Source organism: Urocampus carinirostris, chromosome 2, assembly GCF_059441175.1.
Source record: "Urocampus carinirostris isolate Australia breed hairy pipefish chromosome 2, RoL_Ucar_1.0, whole genome shotgun sequence".
Lineage (NCBI taxonomy): Eukaryota > Metazoa > Chordata > Actinopteri > Syngnathiformes > Syngnathidae > Urocampus > Urocampus carinirostris.
The window spans coordinates 17,424,761-17,446,522 of NC_142350.1; the positions used below are offsets into that span (position 1 = coordinate 17,424,761).

Here is a 21,762-nt window from a genome sequence, read left to right on the forward strand (position 1 = left end):
TGGAAGGCCAGGACGTCAAAATACTCATCAAGCTTTATTCACCTGGAACAACTAACAATAGTAACAGCGAGCCATAAACCGAACCCAAGAGGCTAACATGAGTTCCTAGCAGGGGACAAGAGCGAAAAAAGCTAGTAAAAGCTTGTGAGAACAAAGTAGATGATGACATGTGGCAGATGCCTGAATTAAGGCACTCTGCGACAATTACATGTGGGTAGCAATTAAAACAGTGCTAAAAGCCCCACTTGACCAAGCTAACTTTGTAGTTTTGTCGTTATAGTTTTCGCAGCGGTAAATTCATGCTTCGCAGACTATATAAGCAGTGTTCTCGTTTGCCAGCGTCCCTGCGTCCTAGACGCATCATTTTTGCTGGGGACGCATCGTCTCAAATCAACGTGCGTCCCTGGGACGCAAATTTTGACACGAAATTGTCATTATCACCAAATTACCTATTTTTTATCATCAAAGATTTACCGCACTCCAAACTTTTCGCCAGGCAGATCCGCCATTGTTATTGTGGTCTAGCGCTTCAAGTTTTCGTCTGCACGTCGATCTCGGCAAACGAGATCTTGTTGCCTCGAGATTACGTCATTGTTGTGGTGCTTGTCGTTGAGTGAAGGTTAAATATGCATACCTGTCAACCTGTACGTTTTTGCTGTACAAAGTACGTTTATCATGCATTTTAAGACTTTTTCCACGTACAAGAAAATCTGTACGGAAAAAAAGCAAATTTGTCAATTATGGGTACCATTTGGAATACATCGACTATCACGAAACGGCAAATCAATCAAGTCAAACGAGTTCGAGTAGTGTAGTGAAAGTCATTCTCTTTTTAGAGAACCGGCTTTTTCGGCTCAACTCATTAAAGGTAGCCGGCTCTCAAACGGCTCAATTCCTTTGATGCATTATATTACGAATTATTATGTTTTATAGAGAAGTTGTCCTGTGGTGAGAATTCTTCCACCATGGTCCGAAGTGTGTCGTAAGAGGCGACTAAAGTGGAGGGAGCGAGGGGACTGGGGATCCTCTCCTCTCTATCTCTACTCCCTAAGAGACAGCAAGGCAAGGAAAGGGGTGCGGGAGACCAAAAGGTCTCGCAAACCCTAGTTATAGGGTCACTAAATGTGAGAGGACGTGAAAGTAAGGCGACTGAGTGGAAGAAAGAGCAGATCGGAAGTATGATGACTAAAAAGAGGGTTGATGTGTTAGCCTTGAGTTAAACAAAGATGAAAGGAAAGGGTGAATTACAGCTTGGAGGTGTGTATGGTAGAAAGTCTGGAGTTACGGGTGGACATGCTAGAGAAAGAGTGGCTGTGCTTGTGAGTGAGAAAGCAAAGGAAAAACGGTGGAGTGAAAAGAGATATCTTACAGATTGATGTGGGTGAGGTTGAAGTGGGGTGTAGAAGCATGGATGTTTATAAGTGCATATGGACCTGGTTCAGAAAGAAGCGCTGAGGAGAGAGAGGAGTTCTGGAAGGACTTATCCGAATGTGTGGCAAGTGCAAAACAAGGGTGAAAAGTGGTAATACTAGGTGACCAGAATGCTAGAGTGGGTGATGAAACGGTTAAAAATGTGATTGGTATATATGGAGTACCAGGAAGAAATGAGAGTGGGAAGAAATTGATTGAGTTATGTGCGGAAAAATGAGTTGATGATTGGAAATACATTGTTTAAAAAGAGGGACGTGAATAAGTATACCTTTGTCAGAGTGGATAGTGGCAAGATGGTGGACAGAGCACTGATGGATTATGTAGTGGTTAAGAAAGGAATGTTAAGTAGATTGTTGGATGTGCATGTTTACAGAGGTGAAATGAGTGGTATGTCTGATCATTTTTATGTGGAAGGAAAACTGAGAATGGATGGATCGTGGAGGGCTATTTATAAGAAGAGTCTGAGGGAAGAGGTGAAAATGTCAGAGTTGAATAAGGCACAAAAGGACACTTTAAAGATGGAATGAAGAACAACAAGAGTATGAGTATGGATGTTAAGAGGGGACTGTATGAGAGTGTGATTGTGCCGACTGTGTTGAATGGTGCACAGACTTGGAGCCTGAATACAGATTTAAGAAGGAAATTGAATGTTTTTGAGATGAAGTGTTTGAGGACTATGTTAGGAGTGACAGGATTGGATAGATTGAGAGATGAAATTGTGAGAGACAGAACTGGAGTAGTCGTGGAACTGAGCAAGTGTGTTGATAAGAGAGTACTCGGATTGTTTGGACACCTGGAGAGGATGGATGAGGAGTGAATGTTAAAGAGGATCTACAGAGCAGAAGTCAACGGAAGGAGACCAAGAGGAAGGCTGCGATTGACGTGGATGGATGGTGTTATGAGTGCACTGCAGGAAAGAGGTCTAAATATAATGGAAGCTAGAGCTCTTGTTGGTAATAGAAAGAAGTGGAGAGGTGTTGTGAAAGGATAGTGGGATTGTGGACGCGTTCTTAAGGATGGGCTGGGCACCCGTATGATGCGGCAGGGGTAAACCATTGAAAGCTGTCGGGCCCTGCTGTTGAACAAAAGAGTGTGTTGTGTCACCCTGACCTGAGTGACATGGCCACTTTCTGGTGTCCCGTTTCATCTGGAGGGACGAAAGCATGACAACTTAGGTGCTGAGGTGCCTAACTTGTTTGGGTGTTTGGGCAATTGGCTTGGCCATAGTCCAAAAATTTCTGTGTGATTTTTTTTGCTATTTTTTTCCCTTTTATTTTCTTTATTATTGTATGTGTTTGTCTTGCTGTCGGTCACCCCTCTTGAGGGATATGACCAAGGTAGATAGATGGATAGAGAAGTTAAGAAACAATATAAAAGGAGAAAACGTCCAAGCTACTTAATTTTTGAAGTTTTTTTTTATAATAAACCTCATTCATTTCGAGCAAGACAGTTAGTATTAGGTGAAAATCAACACCAAATTGGTAATTTCTTCAGTGTCAGTAATATGTCGAAACATAATGCAGAAAGTTATAACGGCAATAATTCCGGCACGAAAAAACGGTGGAGAAATTCTTCAGAAGATCGTGGAGGCAAGGAAAACACGTGTGCCGACGAAAAGATAATAAACAAAAGAATACTCCTAGCAAGAAAATGACTTTTCTGCCAAATGGACTATATTGTATTCCTGGTGACGCTATGAGGAGGATGATAATGGATTGGACCTTGAGAAGGCATTACAACTGTGGCTGGACAGCAAACCACAAAGAATATATGAACTGAAAAATCTTAAGTGATAACTGTTTTGTATTACCATTTAACTGTGATAATTAAAGGTGCATGAATATAAAGACCGATATTTCAGCAATATGATTTTGTATAATGTACAATATTTTTGTGAACTGAAAAATCTGAAGATATAACTGCTTTGTATTACCAATTAACTGTGATGATTAAAACTAAATGAAAATATAGATTAATATAATTATTTCAGCAATATTATTTTGTATAATGTACAATATTGTTGTGAACTGAAAAATCTTGAAGTGATAACTGATTTGTATTACCAATAAACTGTGATGATCAAAACTGAATTAATATATAAATTTATATTATATATTTGTCGCCGATTTATAACTTCAACGTCGATAACACTAAATTTTGGGGTCCCATAGATCTCTGTTGGGACCCATAGATTTTTGAGCATGCGAGTCCCTGGGAACCATCACTTTTCAGAGGTAAAACGAACACTGTATAAGTGAAAATTTCTAGACGGACCAGAATGTTTAACCCCTTCCTGTAAAAGTTGCCTAAAATCCCAATCCAAGATGTACCAAAAGTAAATTGAAATGCTGTTCTTGCAACATATGGAGACTATAGACTGTTTTTGAGTATTTTGAAAAGAAACCCACTGAAGTATTGTCTCAAACTAAACAATCATTGCAAGTGCTACTAACATTGAGTAATAACGTTGTAACACACAACAATGTTTTTTTCTCGCATATTTTTTCAAACAAATGCATGCAGATGAGTGTAGCATGGGAATCTCGGTTGGACATCAGGTAAGACAACACATTTTTGTAATGGTAGGTCGAGTTGTTTGCAAAAAGTGGCCATTTGAAGATGACTAGTTTACAGCTCTAAAACCTCTGCAAATGTGTATTGTACTTTGGCCATTTTTAGAAATTTTTGAAAGAATCTTAAAAGTTTGACTTATCTTTCAGAAGTCAATACACGATTGTCCACACAACTATAAGAGTGCGTAATAATGAATCATACACACTTTTATTACGGGGTCTAAATTGAATACACTTAGTGTATCATTTGGAATTTATTTGGCTAACCAATTTGTCAATCATCGTTTGAAACGGTTACTACCAGCTAAGGTTATTCAATGCTAAATCAGGCAATATCTGTTTTATGAATACAGGCCCTTATAGGCTAATGCAGGCTGTGGACCGTAAAAAAAAGGCTGCTATTGGCCGGGAGTTGTGTAAATCAAAGGATCAGAGGCTGACGGACATATTGGAAATAATTTTACGAGTCTGTAATTATGTGGTAAAACACAGATTTCAACAAGAAAAGTCCAGCGATGCAAACATATTTTTGGGTGAATTTTCTTTTTAATCCGTCGGCATTATAGTGTCTTCTGGAGTCAATATTTTACATGGTTGGATTCAATGGACGGTTCTGGATGTAAAAAGTTGAAATTTGCCGAAAATCATATCATTAGCTGACTGCCAGGTGACTAATCGGTGAGCTATACTGGCTTTATAATTTTAGTGTATCTCGTTTCAGACTGATCATGATGTTTCTGTGATGAGTACATTTTGAAATGGTCAGCATATCTTAAATCCCTAAAGTTTAGGCTTTCCAATTGTATGGAGCATGACGTGTTTCAGTGACTGGTTGACATAGTAAACACACGAATTTGCTTCTCAACAGTCCAACGGCCGGTGACTGGTTGTCAGAATCTTAATGGGTAAAAAGTAAATATGTTCGCTCATTGTCTATCTTAGTTAAGTTTTAATGTGTTCTGTATTTATCACCACTAAGGGCACTACTTAACACAAACTGATGCATGAACTTAGTCACTAACAGGCTCGTGAAACATATTTCAACGGCAGTAAATGAGTTCATCTTATTCTAAATAACTTTTTCAATCTTGCCAACTATTTTCCAAGCCTGACGTGCACTTTTGTTTGGGTGATTTGATGAATATGCTAAGTAACAGTCTTAGGCAACTGCTGACAAAAGACTCCGGAACTGCTCTTGTTTACCAGACACAATACACTTGTCACCTCTACTGCTCTTCCATCTATGCCCCATAGCCAGTGTGTGTGTGTGTGTGTGTGTGTGTGTGTGTGTGTGTGTGTTCTTTTACCATCTGTTCCATACTCTCATATTCTAACCCCTCAGAGATCACTTCATCCAAACAAAACGGTAGACTTACCTTGTCCCCTTTAGCTCCATCAAATCCCTGCAAGAGCAGACACACATACACATGCTTGTTTGTTAATCAAGAAGAAAGCACAGGGCCGTGAGCTGAGAAGAAGACAAAGCTGCTGCTCTAGACGTAGGGACAAATCCTTGGTTATCAACGTTGCTAAAATCAAGGGTAATTTTAAAATAAGCCCAAAAACATTGCACTCGGTGGATGCTAACACAAAGAGACAACACAATTAGACAAATGCTCAATATTATGCTAAACAGGTAAGTACATATCTACAAGACAACTCACGGGTCGGCCATCAGCACCGGGAGATCCACGGGAGCCGGTTGCACCATCTTTACCCTGTTGGCAAAATTTGGGATTTTATTTATTTTGTAATATTGACGAATGCCAGTTCCCATATTTAGTCATGATAATGTACTTTCTTCTTTGGTCATTTATTTATAATTGTGTTACTTCAGTTGTGTTTTTTTTTGTATCATCCTACTTCTTTGAATAGAATACACAATACAAGACAGGAAACATCAGCTTAAGTTCATGAGATGTCTAAACAAACACATTCCTAAGAATATCTCATTATGTCTAGCTTTCACCCGTTTCAGCCGAACACAATGTACCTCACAATGTTCCTTCATTAAGGGTTGAACAGCTTGAGTTAAATTTATCTGAAGATGATAAAGGTGGTCATCAGTTGAATACCGGCCCATTCAACTGTTTGACTTGTAATGTATAATCAATCAGCTTATGTACTGCCCTTTTTGTAAAGAAATAATTGTGAAACGCATCAGTCTTGGCACAAGTAAATTGCTACAGCCACTGTTAGTTCATTTATGTGCGGATTATATTCTGTAATAACGTATTCTGCTTCAGCCTCTATTTTGAAAACCTGCCTAACGAAACAAGCATAGGAAAAAGCCATTATCCAACAGTTCATAGCTAAAAAAATAGTCACACCTGATTATTAGTGGTAGAAGAAGCCAAACTATGACAAAAAAAGAAAAATATGGTATTGGTTTTAGAATAAAATGTCATTATATCATACTGGTGGTCCGGTTACAGTGAAGCCCATTGGTCCTTGTGGTCCTGGAGGTCCAGCATCACCTTTCGGACCCTTTCAGAAAAGGTTTTTGGTGTGACTTTACATGCATGCCAACAGAGCACCTGCAATATAACAGCCAAGAGAACTAAGTAAAGAGTTGACCTTTTCTCCAAGAGGACCTGGAGGGCCAGCTGTTCCTTTGGATCCAGGCGGTCCCTGAACAAACCATAAAGTTTAGGACTTTACATAAAGTATGAAAAGGTTAGCATTGCAGTTTGAACTCACAACAATACCCGGATGTCCTCTAGGTCCCTCGACGCCCTTTAAAAAAAATACTTATTTAACAACTGCCTTGCTTCCAGTACATTAAACCATAGTCAATTATATACAATGTTTGGAATGAGTCATTGATGCAAAGGATTGTATAACAGCTTGCAGACATGACAAATGGAAACCTAAAAAAAACACAATCAGGACATTGTGTCATACCTGCGGCCCAGGTAGACCAACTCCTGCAAGTCCGGTTTCTCCCTGGATGAAGTATGGTAAACCTTAAAATGCCTTTATACACAAGAGCAGCAACGGCTTATGAGCGGACACTACCTTGATTCCTTTCAGACCAGGAGGCCCTTGTATGCCCGGTAGGCCTGGTTTACCCTAAAAAAGGTGAGATATGATGTCATTATTTCATCTCAAGTAGTATGTAACAGCTGTAAAGGGTGTTTTTCTTACATGTTTCCCTGCCTTGCCCACTCCTGCTGGACCAGGCTCTCCCCTCTCTCCCTTAGGACCGGGCACAGCCACACCATCACCCAGCTCAACCCCCACAGTTGAACAGGTAGTGCAAGCATCACCCTGGAAACAGATAAAATCAAACATCAAGAAACAAGTGTAGAATCATTTAAGACTCAGCCTAGAACTGTGAAGTATTTTATACAAAAATATCCAATTGCAATTATATAAGCACCTTCTCTCCTTTGAGGCCTGTTTGTCCGTCTTGACCGGGCTCTCCAGGCAGTCCTGGGACCCCAGGAAAACCACCGTCTCCAGTTTCTCCTTTATTACCTTGGTCGCCCTAAAAAACATTACTGCTGATGGATTGATGATATTTTATTATGAGCTTAACAGTGAAATTTAGGGTGATATGTTGGGACACAATTTTAGTTATTTAATGGTTATTTAAATGGAGCAGTTTAGTCCTAAACAGGCAATTAACACCTGTTTTATGAAGCTGTTGAGTTTAAACCTTTGTAGATACACAATATAGGCAGGGCAGTGAGAGAACCTTTCTGATGAGAGAATGTTATTCCCTGTTCTGAAGATATACCCTAAGCCCCCTGTTTATTTTAAATCTTCAAGATTACAAGAAACAGATAAGCCCAAAGGTGGTGTGGAAAATCAAAGAACAGCAACATGATTGGCCAAGAGCAACTGATGTAATTGTCAAAACAACGAACAGTAATGCACAATAATAGTCAAAACAAGGAAATGGCAACGTATACAGTCTCTCATGCATTTGTTCAATTTTAAGAACAGAAAGATCATCTCAGAGAGGCCTACAAAGAAAGCAGGTTTATTTCCTTTTTTGTGTTTATGTTTCTTTTGAAACAAAGCCTGCTCAATGTTGCATGTGGCTAGTGATGTGATATCTCAGAATACACTTTTTGGAATCTCACCTTATCTCCTTTCTCTCCAGCAGCACCTGGGGGTCCCTGTGTGGGTATAACACACTCATTTGAACACATACTTAGACCAAATTTTAGGTTTATTTTGTGGCTGTCTATTTGGATTTAGTTCCTTAATTACAGCAGCACCTGTTTGCCTTCTGCTCCCAGTCCAGGGAGTCCAGGGCTACCCGGAGGGCCTGGTTCACCCGGGTTGCCTCTCGATACCTCTGGTATTTTGATGCTAGAAGGTCCGCTGCCAACCTCATATGGCTGGCAAACGCCACACTGACCCTTTGGAATTACAAAATTAGTTTAGTTAGCATGCAAACAGACTAGAGCTAGCAATTTTTGTTATCTCTTACCGGCTCGCCTTTCTGACCTGGTAGACTAAGACCCGGGAGTCCAATCTCTCCCTATAATTGTACACATAGAGAAAAAGACAATTTTGTTTGTTTTTTAAATAGTTTAATTCATTCAGTGCCATAGCTAGTTTAAAACGTGCAATGTTTATTCTAACAGGGTGGGCAATTAATTATTTAACACGATTTATGTAATTAGAATTAAATGAGAGTGTGCAATGAAATCTGTGATGGATGGTTGTATCTATTTTTTCTATAATTAAAAACCTTTAATTAAAATTCCACATCATTTTAAATCGTTTATTGGTTTCTTCTACAGTACTTGTGAAAAAACACATCAAATCTGTGCTTGCATTTACTCTATTGCACATTTCAGCTCCATATTTAACACTTATCACCAATAATCATTTGATTCCCAAATTGTATATCATACATTTTAAATAGGTTGTATTATACATTTTAAGGTAAACTTTTTTTCGATTTACCTCATTGATGATTTGTAAAGTGCCAACATTTGAATTTGGATGTCCAATTTTTTGGGCTGCCATACATTTACATTTTCAATATATATTTTCACATTAAGGGAACACTGTGTAATATTTGACTAGTTGTATCTATATGGCAACGGAAAACGAGAGCAACAAAGTCCAAGAAAGAATCCAAACTGACGAACAAAAGCACAAATTTACAAAATAAATTGTAAAATAAATATAAAAATTATAAAGTGATAAAAAAAAAAATTATATATATATATATATATATATATATATATATATATATATATATATATATATATATATATATATATATATATATATATATATATATATATATATATATATATATATATATATATATATACATATATATATTTGTATATACATTAGTAAAACACACAAAAAAGAAAAACATAATAAATATGTTGGTGATTGGTATTTAAAATCAAATTTTAAGTATCTGTATCTATTTAAATTTGAGCAATTATCAAAGAGAAGCTGTGTAATAGTTGACTGCTAGATGGCTCTGTATTGTGTGGCGCATCAAAAAACGGGAGCTTAAGAGCACAAGGAAGAATACAAACTACAGGGACTCAAAGCTACTAAATCGCACCATTTTTCTTCTTTTGCAAAGCTTTTTTTGGGGGGTTCCCATAGCAGCATGAATGTGAATGTTTTATTCACTGCCACCGCATACTATTCAAATGTATGGCTTTGAATCAAGTATCCATGATTAGCAAATAAAAAAAATATTGTTTCATTACAGATTTTCATACCTTTTCACCTTTTTCTCCATCTTTGCCGGAAGGTCCTTTTCCACCAATTTTCCCCTGTTTTTAAAAAGATCATCTTTTCAAGGCTTGACAGGATCATGATGCGAATCAGAACATTCTGTTTCAAAGAGCTTAATCCAAACTCACCGGCTTACCATCAGCTCCTCTTCTCCCTGCATTGCCCTGCGGAGAAGCACAGGCACACACAAAAAATGAATTTCTCAAATTAATAAAAAGGGATGTGTCTTTTGAATTGGTAATTCATGGTTCATCCTCTCGAAAACCTCTGAGGCGAGTATGTCGAATGCGATTATTTCATCGCTCTCAACTATTTTATTCAACTGCCAACTAAAATTCATATGCATGAAAAATTGTCTACACCGGTGGCAAGCTGTGCATTTCATTTGTAGGCCTTAACGAGCCTGTTTGGACTAAAATGTCAATCATTATGTTCGGTTTGGATCAGACTTCTCTCTCACTGACTTTTTTTTAATCCACCCATCATTGTTCTTATTTCTCTCTCTCTCTCTCTCTCTCTCTCTCTCTCTCTCTCTCTCTCTCTCTCTCTCTCTCTCTCTCTCTCTCTCTCTCTCTCTCTCTCTCTCTCTCTCTCGATTCCGCACCAGATTCTTAAGGACGTGCTGGTGCTGTGGTTTATGGTCGAATATCTAACCTGTCAAAATGATGGATGACCTTAACCTTTCCTGTCAACTTAAAAAAATGTAGTTTACGCAACCTCTGTGAGACAGAAATATAAAATATTAAAATGAGTATACGGCCTTTTTTTTACTTATATTTTGTTTCAAAAGACAGGCTTTACTTTACCGTTGCTAGTGGATGTTCAATCCCCTTGCCGCAACGCCTGCGTCGTCACTTATACTTTCGATCACTAAGTAATCATTTTGCTTTGTCCTCTTCACGTTTGATGATGGTAGTTTGGCATTATCACTTAGCCAATGACAACATTTGAAAATGTTGACACTTCTTTAGGCCTGCTAGAAGAACCTGGCTTCGCCAACTCAAAATCTGATTAGTTAAAGCAAAAGCTTTATCGACACTTATTTTATGATGGTACACGGCCTCCAGAACTTATTGTTACGGCATTCAGGTATATTTCAGACCTTGCCAAAAAAATAATGTGATTGGTTAAATGCTTGAATATGAAGCCGCGCAACCCGAGGAAAGACAAAGAAAAGTTGTCAGACAATTTGGAATTCTTTATTAAGTATTCATGGACAAAATATAATTAACATCACATGCTTTAGATATATTATAGGCCAGCAGAGAAAGCCTTGCAGACCCTCACGACCCAACTCTGGTATTTCGCAGTAATTATTGTAGTACTTTTTATGTATTTTTTATTTTTTTAATAAAATAAATGATTTAATTCCCTGTACACAAGTCTTAAGCGTATTCCCTGTATTCAAGTTTTAAGTGTAGCCTGCTATTGAGGTCACCTACTCTGATTCTTGTTTCTTATTTATGTTACCTTCTCTCCTCTTGGGCCAGGTGGTCCTACATTTCCAGCATCGCCCTATGGGGGTGAAAAAAAAGCGAAACGATGCATCATTTTAATGAAGGTCCTTATCGCGGCTAGCACACACAAGAGAAAGCACTGATGCAAACAGAAACAAAAATGGACACGGAGTCAAAGGAAGACAATTACCCAATCTATTTCATGCTCCCATATCTCTGTTTCTTATTCAGGAGAGTTAAAAAAAAAAAAAAAAGCTAGAGTAATTATTGTCAAACTCACAAAGCAGACTTACTTGTTTTCCTTGAATTTCAATTCCTGGTTCTCCTTTTTGGCCCTTAACTTGCAGAGTTTGACTCGCAACCAGGTTTGGAGGTAACTCGCCCAAAGTGGGGCACACAGAACAGGGTTCACCCTGGGGAGAAATATTAGCCGTTCAAAAAAAAGTCATTTGTACTATATCTCAAAGGATATCATTGTATTAAGTCTAAACATGCTTAAACAATAGGCTATGTGTCATTTAAAAGGTAAGCATGGCTCTATATTCACATTGAAAATAAAAACTAAAAAATAATAAGTCAAACTAAAAGGAAAAGTGTTACATGTGTAGTCGAATAAAATCAGAAAGAAAGTAATTTAACTAATTTAGTAAGTTTGCAACACACTGATTGAGAAACAATGTTTGCAATAGGGCTCTCGAACACATTTTTGGGGAAGCCTCCGGATCTAGGCTCAGAGTTTTGTTGGGTCGCATCTGGTTTTTTTCCAAGGCAGAGTTACATGTCAAATGGATCCGGTGTCCTTAAGCTTCACTTCAACAGCAGTCAATGTTTCTTCTGACCACCGCTGCAGCCTCCTCATTCGTCAATTCACTTCAAATAAAATATTTTGCGAGGAGTTTGCCTGAGTTAATTGAACCAGATAATTTGTTGAAATTTAGATGGTGATATGCATGCACTGCCTTGTGTCAAACCAGGAAGTACCTAGCCAATCATATTGCAGGGCGTAGGTGGTACATAGATTCACAAATGCTAGCATGTATATTTTGAGCACTATCAGTTGGCGAAAATTGATAAATCGCATAAGCTGATTTGTTGAAACTTATAGTCTGTGATGTTTACGCACTGCCATGGTGAAAAACAGGAAGCATCAAATCTTAAATCGTAACATGGGGATTTTGAACCTTACCTAAAAAAATAGCATCCGTATTAACCATACGTGGGCCGCATAAACAATTTACTTTCTGGTTACCGAGAGGGCCCCAAAACGATCGTCTTGAGTGCACAAATGGAGTTTAAGACCCCTGGGTTACGAGATTGGACATGACACCCCGGGATTAACACGAAATAAAGACTTAAAACGGAAACATGAGCTGGATACACATCAGTGCCAGTGATCTTAGCATGATTTAAAAAAAAAACGTACCTTTTCTCCTTTCAGGCCATTAGATCCTGATTCCCCCTGCAAAAAAATAAATCCAAAATTAAAAAACAAAACAAAAACATATATTTTTCCCGTTGAACTGGTCATGCCGAGACAAACCTTCGGAAGTATACAGGTCACCACAATTAGGCAGATGCGGAACGTGCAAGCATTAAAAAAGCACCCGGGTGGGCTAGACGCACAAGTCGGCCATGTGTGAGAGCACTCAAAGGGGATTGCGTTCCCATTTCCATCTGCTTTTCAGTGCAAATAAACCCGAGCGTGTTAGCATGCAGATGAGCATTCTTCAGCGGCGATCGTTCTGAATACAGAAGAGGCATCAACAGTTAATGGAGAAGTAAGAACTCCATCGTACCTTCTGTCCGTGCTTCCCATCCAGACCTTGAAGGCCCTGGTGAATATCAAAACATTTTTATTTGTCCATTTCCGAGTGATGTCACATCGAGCTTTGCTATGAGAGGCCGTTTGAGGAGTACACCATTCTTGCTTCCACATAAAACATCAAGCTATCATATATGAGCAACTATACTCTCATTAAAACAGCCATACCCATTCACAACAGGTACTACCTTCCACTGTCATACACATGACTACACTCTTTCAATTTAACTTATACTCTCATACATACTACATTAATATGCTCTCTCACACATACTACTTTATTACCATAAACATATTTCTATGCTTTAACAAACATACAACCCAAACTCCCACACGCATACTATGATACTACAACACATAGACAAACACCCCAACCCCCCCACCCATTTCTATATGCTCCCGTTCACATTACTGTACATTCTTACTCACTCTGCTATATTTCTACACACACTATGATAGACTCTGTTACACATCGTTACACTCTCTTTTTGATGCCAAACTGGAGTTGCTTCCAATACAGTAGTATGTATGAGAGGGTATATGTGAGACATAATAGCATAATATATGTGACAGCATATTAGAGTGTGTATGACAGTATTGTTGTAGGTGTAAGAGAGAGCAGTGTGTATGAAATTATTGTAATATGTCTCAAAGAGAATAGTAATGTGTTTATGGGAGTATAGTAATCTGTGTGACAGAGTATAGTAGTGTGAATGAGAGTGTAGTAGTGCTGCATGTGTGAGACTAGTACATTATATGTGAGAGCAAGTATGATTCGCTTCTCATACTTTGTTGCTCTGACCTTTTGTTTTAAATACCCAGTGTGGCAAATCGTTGCAGAGGATTTCATACAATTTCCAAATTCAATTTGAAAAGATGCTAAATGATAAGAATACTGAATTACCTAAATTAGTTCCTGCAAAACCTTTTGTAAAATACAGCTACCAACCAGCCCAAGTCTAAAATGTTTTTACCAAATTGTAATATAGACTTTCGATCCATATGCGTCATTCTTGTTAAAGACAATTTTCTTCAGAATATGCAGGATAAAAAGTTCAGCAAATGTGAAAACATCTATATATCAGAAACAGTAGGTTCAGAAAAATAAATCCTTACAGGAGGTCCACTCTCTCCAATTCCTGGTAATCCGCGTTCCCCTTTTGGGCCCGTTGTACCTTGCAAGCCTACTGAATTGCCTAGATTGGCAGGCAATGTGGGGCACACGTCACACGGGTCTCCCTAAAATGGATAGTTAATACATTATAGTAAAGCATCATCTAAAGCTTAAAGACAGTGTTTAATGGGCACCTTTTCTCCTTTGTGTCCTGGTGGTCCTCTCGGCCCCTAAGGGATGAGCAAGTATATATAAAGTTGTTAAGGGGTACAAAAAAAACCATCACTTTAAAGGTCTCGAACCACTGGCCTGGATCAATCAGTAGAAACATTCCCAATATGTTTAAATATTAATGTATAACTTAAATGTATCTCACTGGATCTCCAGGTGATCCGTCAACCCCTTCAGGTCCAGGTTTCCCCTGTTGAGGACAGAGAATGAAGCAGTCAAAAAAACTGTACAGGAATGAGGATGATAACAAACCTACCATGTCTCCTTTTGCACCACCAGGCTGACCAGGGGGTCCCTTGAAAAAAGACAAATATTTCCTTAAGACATATCAAAGATGTAAACTATTTTTTCAATTAATATTAGAACACCCATTGATTATTGATTTCACTTAATTTACTCACAGCTGGACCTGGCTTCCCAATTCCGGGTGGGCCCTGGGGTCCAGGCAACCCTGGCTCGCCAGCCAAGCCTTCAGGACCCACTGATCCTGAGGTACCCTGTAAAGGGTCAACGGAATTAGGTACTTATGTCAAAGTAAAACTCTGTTTAAAGAACGGTAGCTTTAATTTAAGGCACACAGACCTTCTGCCCCTTGGGGCCGACAACACAGAAGGAGCCTGCTCGACCCTGTAGAACGATAAATGGCAGAAAGAAATGTGACATCTCAAAACCGGGGCTAGTGTTTGAGACATGGCTTTACCATTTAACACAATACATAACAATGTACAACCTCAATTTTACAGCAATATGAAATACGAGGAATTGCTCATCACTGGGTACAATACTATCTCTCGAATATATCTCAACATGTACTGATTAGTGGCAGCAATTCGAGTCCAATGAGCATTTGCTGTGGAGTCCTTCAAGCGTCTTTTTAGGACTTTTCTCTGTGTGTTTATCAGCCATGATAGCCATAGTTAAAGACCCGATGTAACTATCATACAATCGAAATTAGCAAAGATCATTGCAGTCATGAGTAGATATTTGACCAAAAAAAGAAAGAAAAAGGCATGTAATGTACAGTTATTTAATTTAGCTTATTGAATAGGAATATGAAAAATACATATAAGAGCAATTTATAGTAACGGATTCAATAACAAAATTAAGACATCAGGATTGTACATAACGTTGGGTTATAAGGAGCATGGAAAACAAAGTTTATAAAATCCAACATTTTAAAATTTGAAGATGTAGTGAAACCTAAAACCCTACTTTTAGTATACGAAGCAATTAAGCAAGAACTTCCAACAATTGTTCAACAGTTGGTATAATGTCTCACACAGAAGACACTCAACTTCTCAGTGAAATCAATAACTTTAAGGTCCAATATCCTCGCACAACATTGAAAAGCCAATGTGCCATGTGTTCCTTTATGATACAATTTAGATGATAACTTTAAAGATGTCTCTGTTGTCCTTATGGAAACTGTCTTTCCTTAATAAATATGTGCTTGCGTTTTAAATGTAATACACGATTAAAACAGTTTATTGAGAAGTGTTCTACATAGATATTTTGTGTTTATTTGAGCTTTAAGTTGAACAATATAGTAAAATAATGTTACTTCTGGGTAATCTGAATGATTGACTTTCCGTAACACTTCCTGTTCTGCTATCTAGTTTTTATTCTTAGTCTCACACAATGGCTGACAGAACTATTGCATGTCCAATCCATTTTATTACATGTTAAAGGATTAACAAGGCTTTGCCATATGTTTCACAAAGTGTTTACGTGATGCATAAACAACTATCTCTTGTCATAGTTTAGACAAATGTAAAGTTTATGTACTTTATTTTTGTGAACTTATTAGCCTATGGTCTCAATGCATTGTAATGTACCTTTGCAGTATTCACCATCTGGTGAAGGAATTGAAGTTTCAATTACACATTTTCTGTTCTCACGGTCTTCCTTTGGTGGTTTAGCTCAGTGTCATATAGATGACACTACAATGTACCGAAAACACATCTTTTTTACATGGTACATATTTAGATAGGTATGCAAAAGAAGATTAATTTATCAATTTCCCTGGGTATAATATGTTAAGAGTCACTAAAGATACGATTACAAGTTAGGAATGTAATCTATTTTTTTTTCTATATTTTTTTTACTTCGTGGGGTATGGTGCTCCTTACTTGTTTTGATATTGAATATGCCCTCCCTGCAAGGAAAATGATGGAATATGGGTAGGCACTCAAAATAATCAGCTTTGGCCTATTCCCCTTGGGAACATGTTTATGTATTGTATGGTAGATTTGTTTTCGGTGCAAAAAGTTTATTTTTCTATTATTCATTTATTTTAATTAATGATTTATAGTGCTCTTCTTCTTTGCCTAAGTTATGCTCTCCTATTTCTGGTCACAACAACAAAGCATTTATATTCACCATGTCAGATGGGTGGAGGCTTAAGAGAAATCTATCTGCCAAATCCATCTCAGAAAAAACAAGAAACAAAACACACACAAAAAAAACACCTAGCCTCGTGAACAAGTGCAGGGAGAGCGTCTGACGCACGTGTTGCAATTTGCTTCTTAAAACTTTCCATGGCTTCTGCTGGAGCACCGCTCCGAACAGCCAAGATTAAAAGGTTTAAATCTCACTGAATAGGGGAGCCGGCTGCATGCCAGACGGAGAGCCCGGTCAATGAGGCGGCATTGATTGTGCAAGCTTTGTTGCTCTAGTCTAATCTAAGCGGCATTACTAGAATGACTTCAAGCTGTGGCAGAAAAGGGGGATGAAATATCAATGGGAGTCTGAGCTTAAAGATTAATGCCATTCCGGTTACGGGAATTCATGCCTTTGGTGTGATATAAATCCACATATAAGATGGTAGCTGCATGAGTGTGCTTTGGGGACACACACGCGCTCATTTTGGCATTTTGTATACGATCCTGTAAACGGCACGAATCATGTCATTTGACCGCCATATTGATATTCTTCTTACTGTTTGGATAATTAACTTGAGCAGTATGATTCAATTTGATTACGAGTACAGTAGAATAGTCCATGGGAAAAACTGTGTTTTTTATTTTCAAGCATAAAGCCCTGGTGTTGCTTGGTTCGGTGTTGCCAGGCATTCTATTTGGGTGAGGTTTTTGGGGCCATGGTTTGTAGAAAAAGCGCCAGGGCCCCACTAGGGAGCATCAATGAGCCGCGTGCAGCTCATGAGCCGCTTGTACTCAAAAGCAGATGTTTATCGATAATTTCCTAATGTAAAATTTTATACATTTTTACGAAAATCAACTTAGCCATTTTGGAGCCTATACGTAAAAAAAAAAAATACAAAAACATACTCACACAATTAGGGATTTATACAATAGAATAAATACATTTCATCAAATATATGCCCATACAATATAAAAACAATATATATTGTGGATAAAATGTTTCAGTTTTATGACCGATACTAGCCTTTTTTTAATGTATCTCTTGATCGACACAGGGTATCAAATACCTTTTTTTCTCAGGGGCCATGGCCATTGTACAGATAACTTTAGCAATCAACACTGTGATTCCACCAGAACACATTATTTTTTTCATAATATTTATATGAGTAGTTCATATTAAAAATATTTTGTTTCAGTGTACCCAATTTAAATGTAATATTTTAAGATGTAATATGTCAATACATCAAACAGTTATTGGTATTCGGGCTTTTACCAGCCTTTTTTCAACTATTTGTATTCACAATGGTAGGCAATACCAGTATTGTTTGCCGTTTAGTGGCAATTCAAAAATTAAGAAGTTCAAAAAATGAAATGTAAATTGTGGTTACATACATATTTATACGGTAATATATATATATATATATATATATATATATATATATATATATATATATATATATATATATATATATATATATATATATATATATATATATATATATATATATATATATATATATAATATATTACCGTAATATTATTTTATATTATATTATTTATTGTTAAGAGAAGTGTATACTTCTGCCGACTCATTTATCTAAAACAGTAAGCATGACACATCTAGGGGTTTGTTGCAATTATTCCTGAGTTATCATTTAAAATGATCTGTATGTATCACATTAATATGCTCAGTGTATACAAATGCAAAGTGAGGCACACAACTCTCCTGCCTCGTGGCAAAGAACAAGGATTCTGATAAGGTGGACACTTAAGCTACAAACAATGTTAATAATAATAACCATCCAGTAATTTGTTGATTGTTGCAAGGACTTTTTTACATATAAAAGGTTTACCTATTGATTTATACTATGATTTAAAAGCAGCAGTGCATGGACTTAATTTCCAGGTTAAAGTGAGCCAATAAAACAACCCTAATGTGGTACTCTTTACAAAGTGCTTTCTTGCTCTGCAATCAAAGGATGAAAACGATGTAGCTTCATTTATTCGTAAATCTGACTGGGCCTCACCAGAGCTGAACCTCATCTCACGTTACTGGCTTCTGGCAATGTCGCAACTACGACAAGTTAGAAAAACAAGGCTGGTATTGGCACCGATACCTGGCATTGGTACTGACTGATTCTTATCAATTTTTGCATGAAAAACGAAAACAGAAATACATACATCCTTCCCTGGAGTGCCTGTGAGCCCTTGTGGACCAATGTCACCCTTCTGGCCTTTGAGTCCCTGGGAAGAGACAGATAAAAAATAAAATTAAATTAAAAAGAGAGATAATGTGAAACAAAGAGCCCCAAAAATTAACAATCCTATTCAGAGCAAGGTCAGGTCCTCTTGGTTTCTTAAAAGCTTTCACCTTGAGCTCAGCAGCTTCGCCCCAGTTGGCAGGCATCACCTGTGGGGTTTAAGAATAAAGCTTAAATCAATGACCTGGTTATGAAAAGAGCATATCACACACCATTGGTGCAAAACAAAACTAGTCAGCCATCCAAAGGGACAATCGGGAAGAAACCTCTGGTCCACAACACACGCAACCTCAGAAGTTGCATGCATAATGCAGTAGAAACATAGGGCACTCAAGTATACTTTACAATTTAGATGTGGTAAAATCGTATTCAAGCCTAACCGCTGTGACACTGTGGTGAGAAGACACAACGCAAAACTGCCGAAGGGTTCGAAGTTTTTAGTACCAAGTGGGAGCTGGCGCAGCGACCTGTAGCCGAGGGTTGCAACTTAAAGCACTCACCGTTTCTCCTTGCTCTCCTTTCTCTCCCTTGATTCCTGATGCACACTGAGGTAAGAACACATTCTATTATTGGAGGCCGGGAATGCAAAAAATAACCTGAACTGATTTTTGATGCAATAAACAAAGCTGTATATGCTGTAAGTAAAAACACCTACTGGACTTGATTGGGTGCCAGAACAGTCTTCACCCTAAAGAAAGAGAGATTAAATATTATTTTACAATGTGCTGTTTTACATCACAAGGCATGTGAAGACACGAAATAATGTGACACATTCCAACTGTACGTATAGAGTTTGACTCACCCGGTTGCCTTTTTCCCCTTTGATGCCGTAAACGCCAGCAAGATGTATAACCTGGTAAAAATGATCACATTTTTTTTTTTTTTAATAACATTTATAGAAGTATGGACTATGGTTTGAATAGCTATATACGGTCGTAACACATGCACGCTCTAACACAGAATGTAGATCTGTAATCTATATGTATGTATTCCTTGATTTGAATCATTCCAAACCCAATTGTTGAATATATTAAAAATCAAATGATTCAGTTTCAGATTAGGGAACCCTGAGAAAGATACAAAGCATGGAACAAACATTAAGACACACAAAAAAACATATCATAAACAAATTGTGGACTAAGATTTTTATAATGATAAAACGTACATAACAGCAATGGTTATACCGCAAAACATTGATACATGCATCTGTATGGCCTTCAAATTCAGTCCTTCTAAACGTTTGTATACCGAAACCATATCCCCCTAGTGGGAGGTGGCTAGAGTCATTTCTGACTCTTTTTGGGAGATTGATAGAGAGGAGGGGATTCCCAGCCCCCTCACTCAACCCAACTGAGGTGTTGGGAGTCATTAGGTGACCAACCCCCCCCAATTCTAACCCCTAATGCTGAACGCCAAGCAGGGAGGCAACGGGTACCAATGTTTAAGTCTTAGGTATGACTCGGCCGAGGCTTGAACCACAACCTCCCAGTCTCGGGGCAGGCGCCATACCCCCAAGGCCACCGTGCTAAACATAATCATTGAATAACCTAAACATTTTATGTTACAGTCTCAGATGATGAAAAGACAAACAAGATATTATATTCCTTTTGCTTTATTATTGTATTGTTCTCAGTGAAGGGATGCTGCTGGAAATGTGAATTTCCCTGCGGGGATCAATAAAGTATCTATCTATCTATCTATCTATGAACAAAAAAAATCATATTCAACAAATTATGAACTAAGGGTCTTATAAGGGTTATACCACTGAAGATTGATATGTATATTTAACTTTCAAATTAAATCACTCCACATGTAATTGTTGAAAATACTTGAAATAAGATGACGTAAACCCAAAGAAGATATATGAATTATAACTAATATAAACAAAAATAAAGATTTATATTCAAGGAATTATGGACTACCGTTTTTATATTGGTAAGTTATATAACAGCGACGGTTATACTGCAGAGCATTTATGCGTACATCTATTTACCCTTCAAATGTAATCATTCCAAACGGCATCGTTGAAAATACAAAAAATCCGATAAACCCGAGAAAGATATTCAACCTAGAACTAATATGAACAAAAAAAAACATGTATGTAACAAATTATATATAACAGGTCTTATATTAATAACGGTAATAAAACAGCAACGGTTATACTGCAGAACATTGATTCGTACATCTATTCAGCCTTCAAACGGAATCATTCCGAACCTAATAGTGGAAAATAATGTACCGATAATTCCATGTTTCAGTTTTCACTATTACTAGGTGGTGGCACTATTTCATAAAAAAAAAAAAATAATAAAAAAAACTCTTCCTCTACTACGGTTATAAAAGACGTGAGGTGTGCAGACGCACTCAAACAAGACCACTCAGCACCCACCAGAGACGGGGATCGGTAGGAATATTTGATTCCCTGCAGCATTCGATGGAGCAGAGCAGATGCTTGGCAAGAGGGGGGCCGGCGCACCGAAAAATGGGCAGCCATTAAAAAAATGCCTGTCTTTTCAGAATAATAAGTAACTAAATCAAAGCGAGCTTTCACACGCCATTAAGCACAGAGCCGATCGTTGCAGTAAAACTCTGTCTCTGCATGCACAGGCGCATAGCGTAGCCTCGCTTGCCTCCTCCTACCCTTACGGACATTCTGAAAACGTAACTAAAAGCTGCCAGCAGCACTGATGAGTCACCGTTTCCAAAACGTGTCTTAGATAGTGGATTTAGTCGGGCCCTTGCAGAGAAAACCTCAAAGTTGT

General features: G+C 37.8%; 1 protein-coding gene across 11 annotated transcripts in view; it reads right to left on the reverse strand.

Moving 5' to 3' along the window:
- The window catches only part of col16a1 (collagen, type XVI, alpha 1), an 83,822-nt gene that overhangs the window by 24,151 nt on the left and 37,909 nt on the right, over positions 1-21,762 (reverse strand). For 10 of the 11 annotated variants that reach the window (XM_088329147.1, XM_088329146.1, XM_088329143.1 and 7 more), the window contains exons 10-38: positions 19,803-19,853; positions 19,656-19,688; positions 19,501-19,545; positions 19,111-19,149; positions 18,921-18,983; positions 14,941-14,985; positions 14,760-14,855; positions 14,615-14,653; positions 14,504-14,548; positions 14,322-14,357; positions 14,130-14,252; positions 12,988-13,023; positions 12,615-12,650; positions 11,485-11,604; positions 11,205-11,249; positions 9,863-9,898; positions 9,719-9,772; positions 8,449-8,499; positions 8,234-8,377; positions 8,096-8,131; positions 7,387-7,494; positions 7,152-7,274; positions 7,023-7,076; positions 6,909-6,950; positions 6,705-6,740; positions 6,582-6,635; positions 6,423-6,491; positions 5,669-5,722; positions 5,381-5,407 (exon numbers count right to left, since the gene is read on the reverse strand). In XM_088329147.1, coding sequence (XP_088185273.1) covers positions 5,381-5,407; positions 5,669-5,722; positions 6,423-6,491; positions 6,582-6,635; positions 6,705-6,740; positions 6,909-6,950; positions 7,023-7,076; positions 7,152-7,274; positions 7,387-7,494; positions 8,096-8,131; positions 8,234-8,377; positions 8,449-8,499; positions 9,719-9,772; positions 9,863-9,898; positions 11,205-11,249; positions 11,485-11,604; positions 12,615-12,650; positions 12,988-13,023; positions 14,130-14,252; positions 14,322-14,357; positions 14,504-14,548; positions 14,615-14,653; positions 14,760-14,855; positions 14,941-14,985; positions 18,921-18,983; positions 19,111-19,149; positions 19,501-19,545; positions 19,656-19,688; positions 19,803-19,853 — 1,740 coding nt within the window. Of the gene's footprint in view, positions 1-5,380; positions 5,408-5,668; positions 5,723-6,422; positions 6,492-6,581; positions 6,636-6,704; positions 6,741-6,908; positions 6,951-7,022; positions 7,077-7,151; positions 7,275-7,386; positions 7,495-8,095; positions 8,132-8,233; positions 8,378-8,448; positions 8,500-9,718; positions 9,773-9,862; positions 9,899-11,204; positions 11,250-11,484; positions 11,605-12,614; positions 12,651-12,987; positions 13,024-14,129; positions 14,253-14,321; positions 14,358-14,503; positions 14,549-14,614; positions 14,654-14,759; positions 14,856-14,940; positions 14,986-18,920; positions 18,984-19,110; positions 19,150-19,500; positions 19,546-19,655; positions 19,689-19,802; positions 19,854-21,389; positions 21,511-21,762 lie in introns of those variants that run through there. The other variant, XM_088329148.1, reaches the window with a different exon arrangement.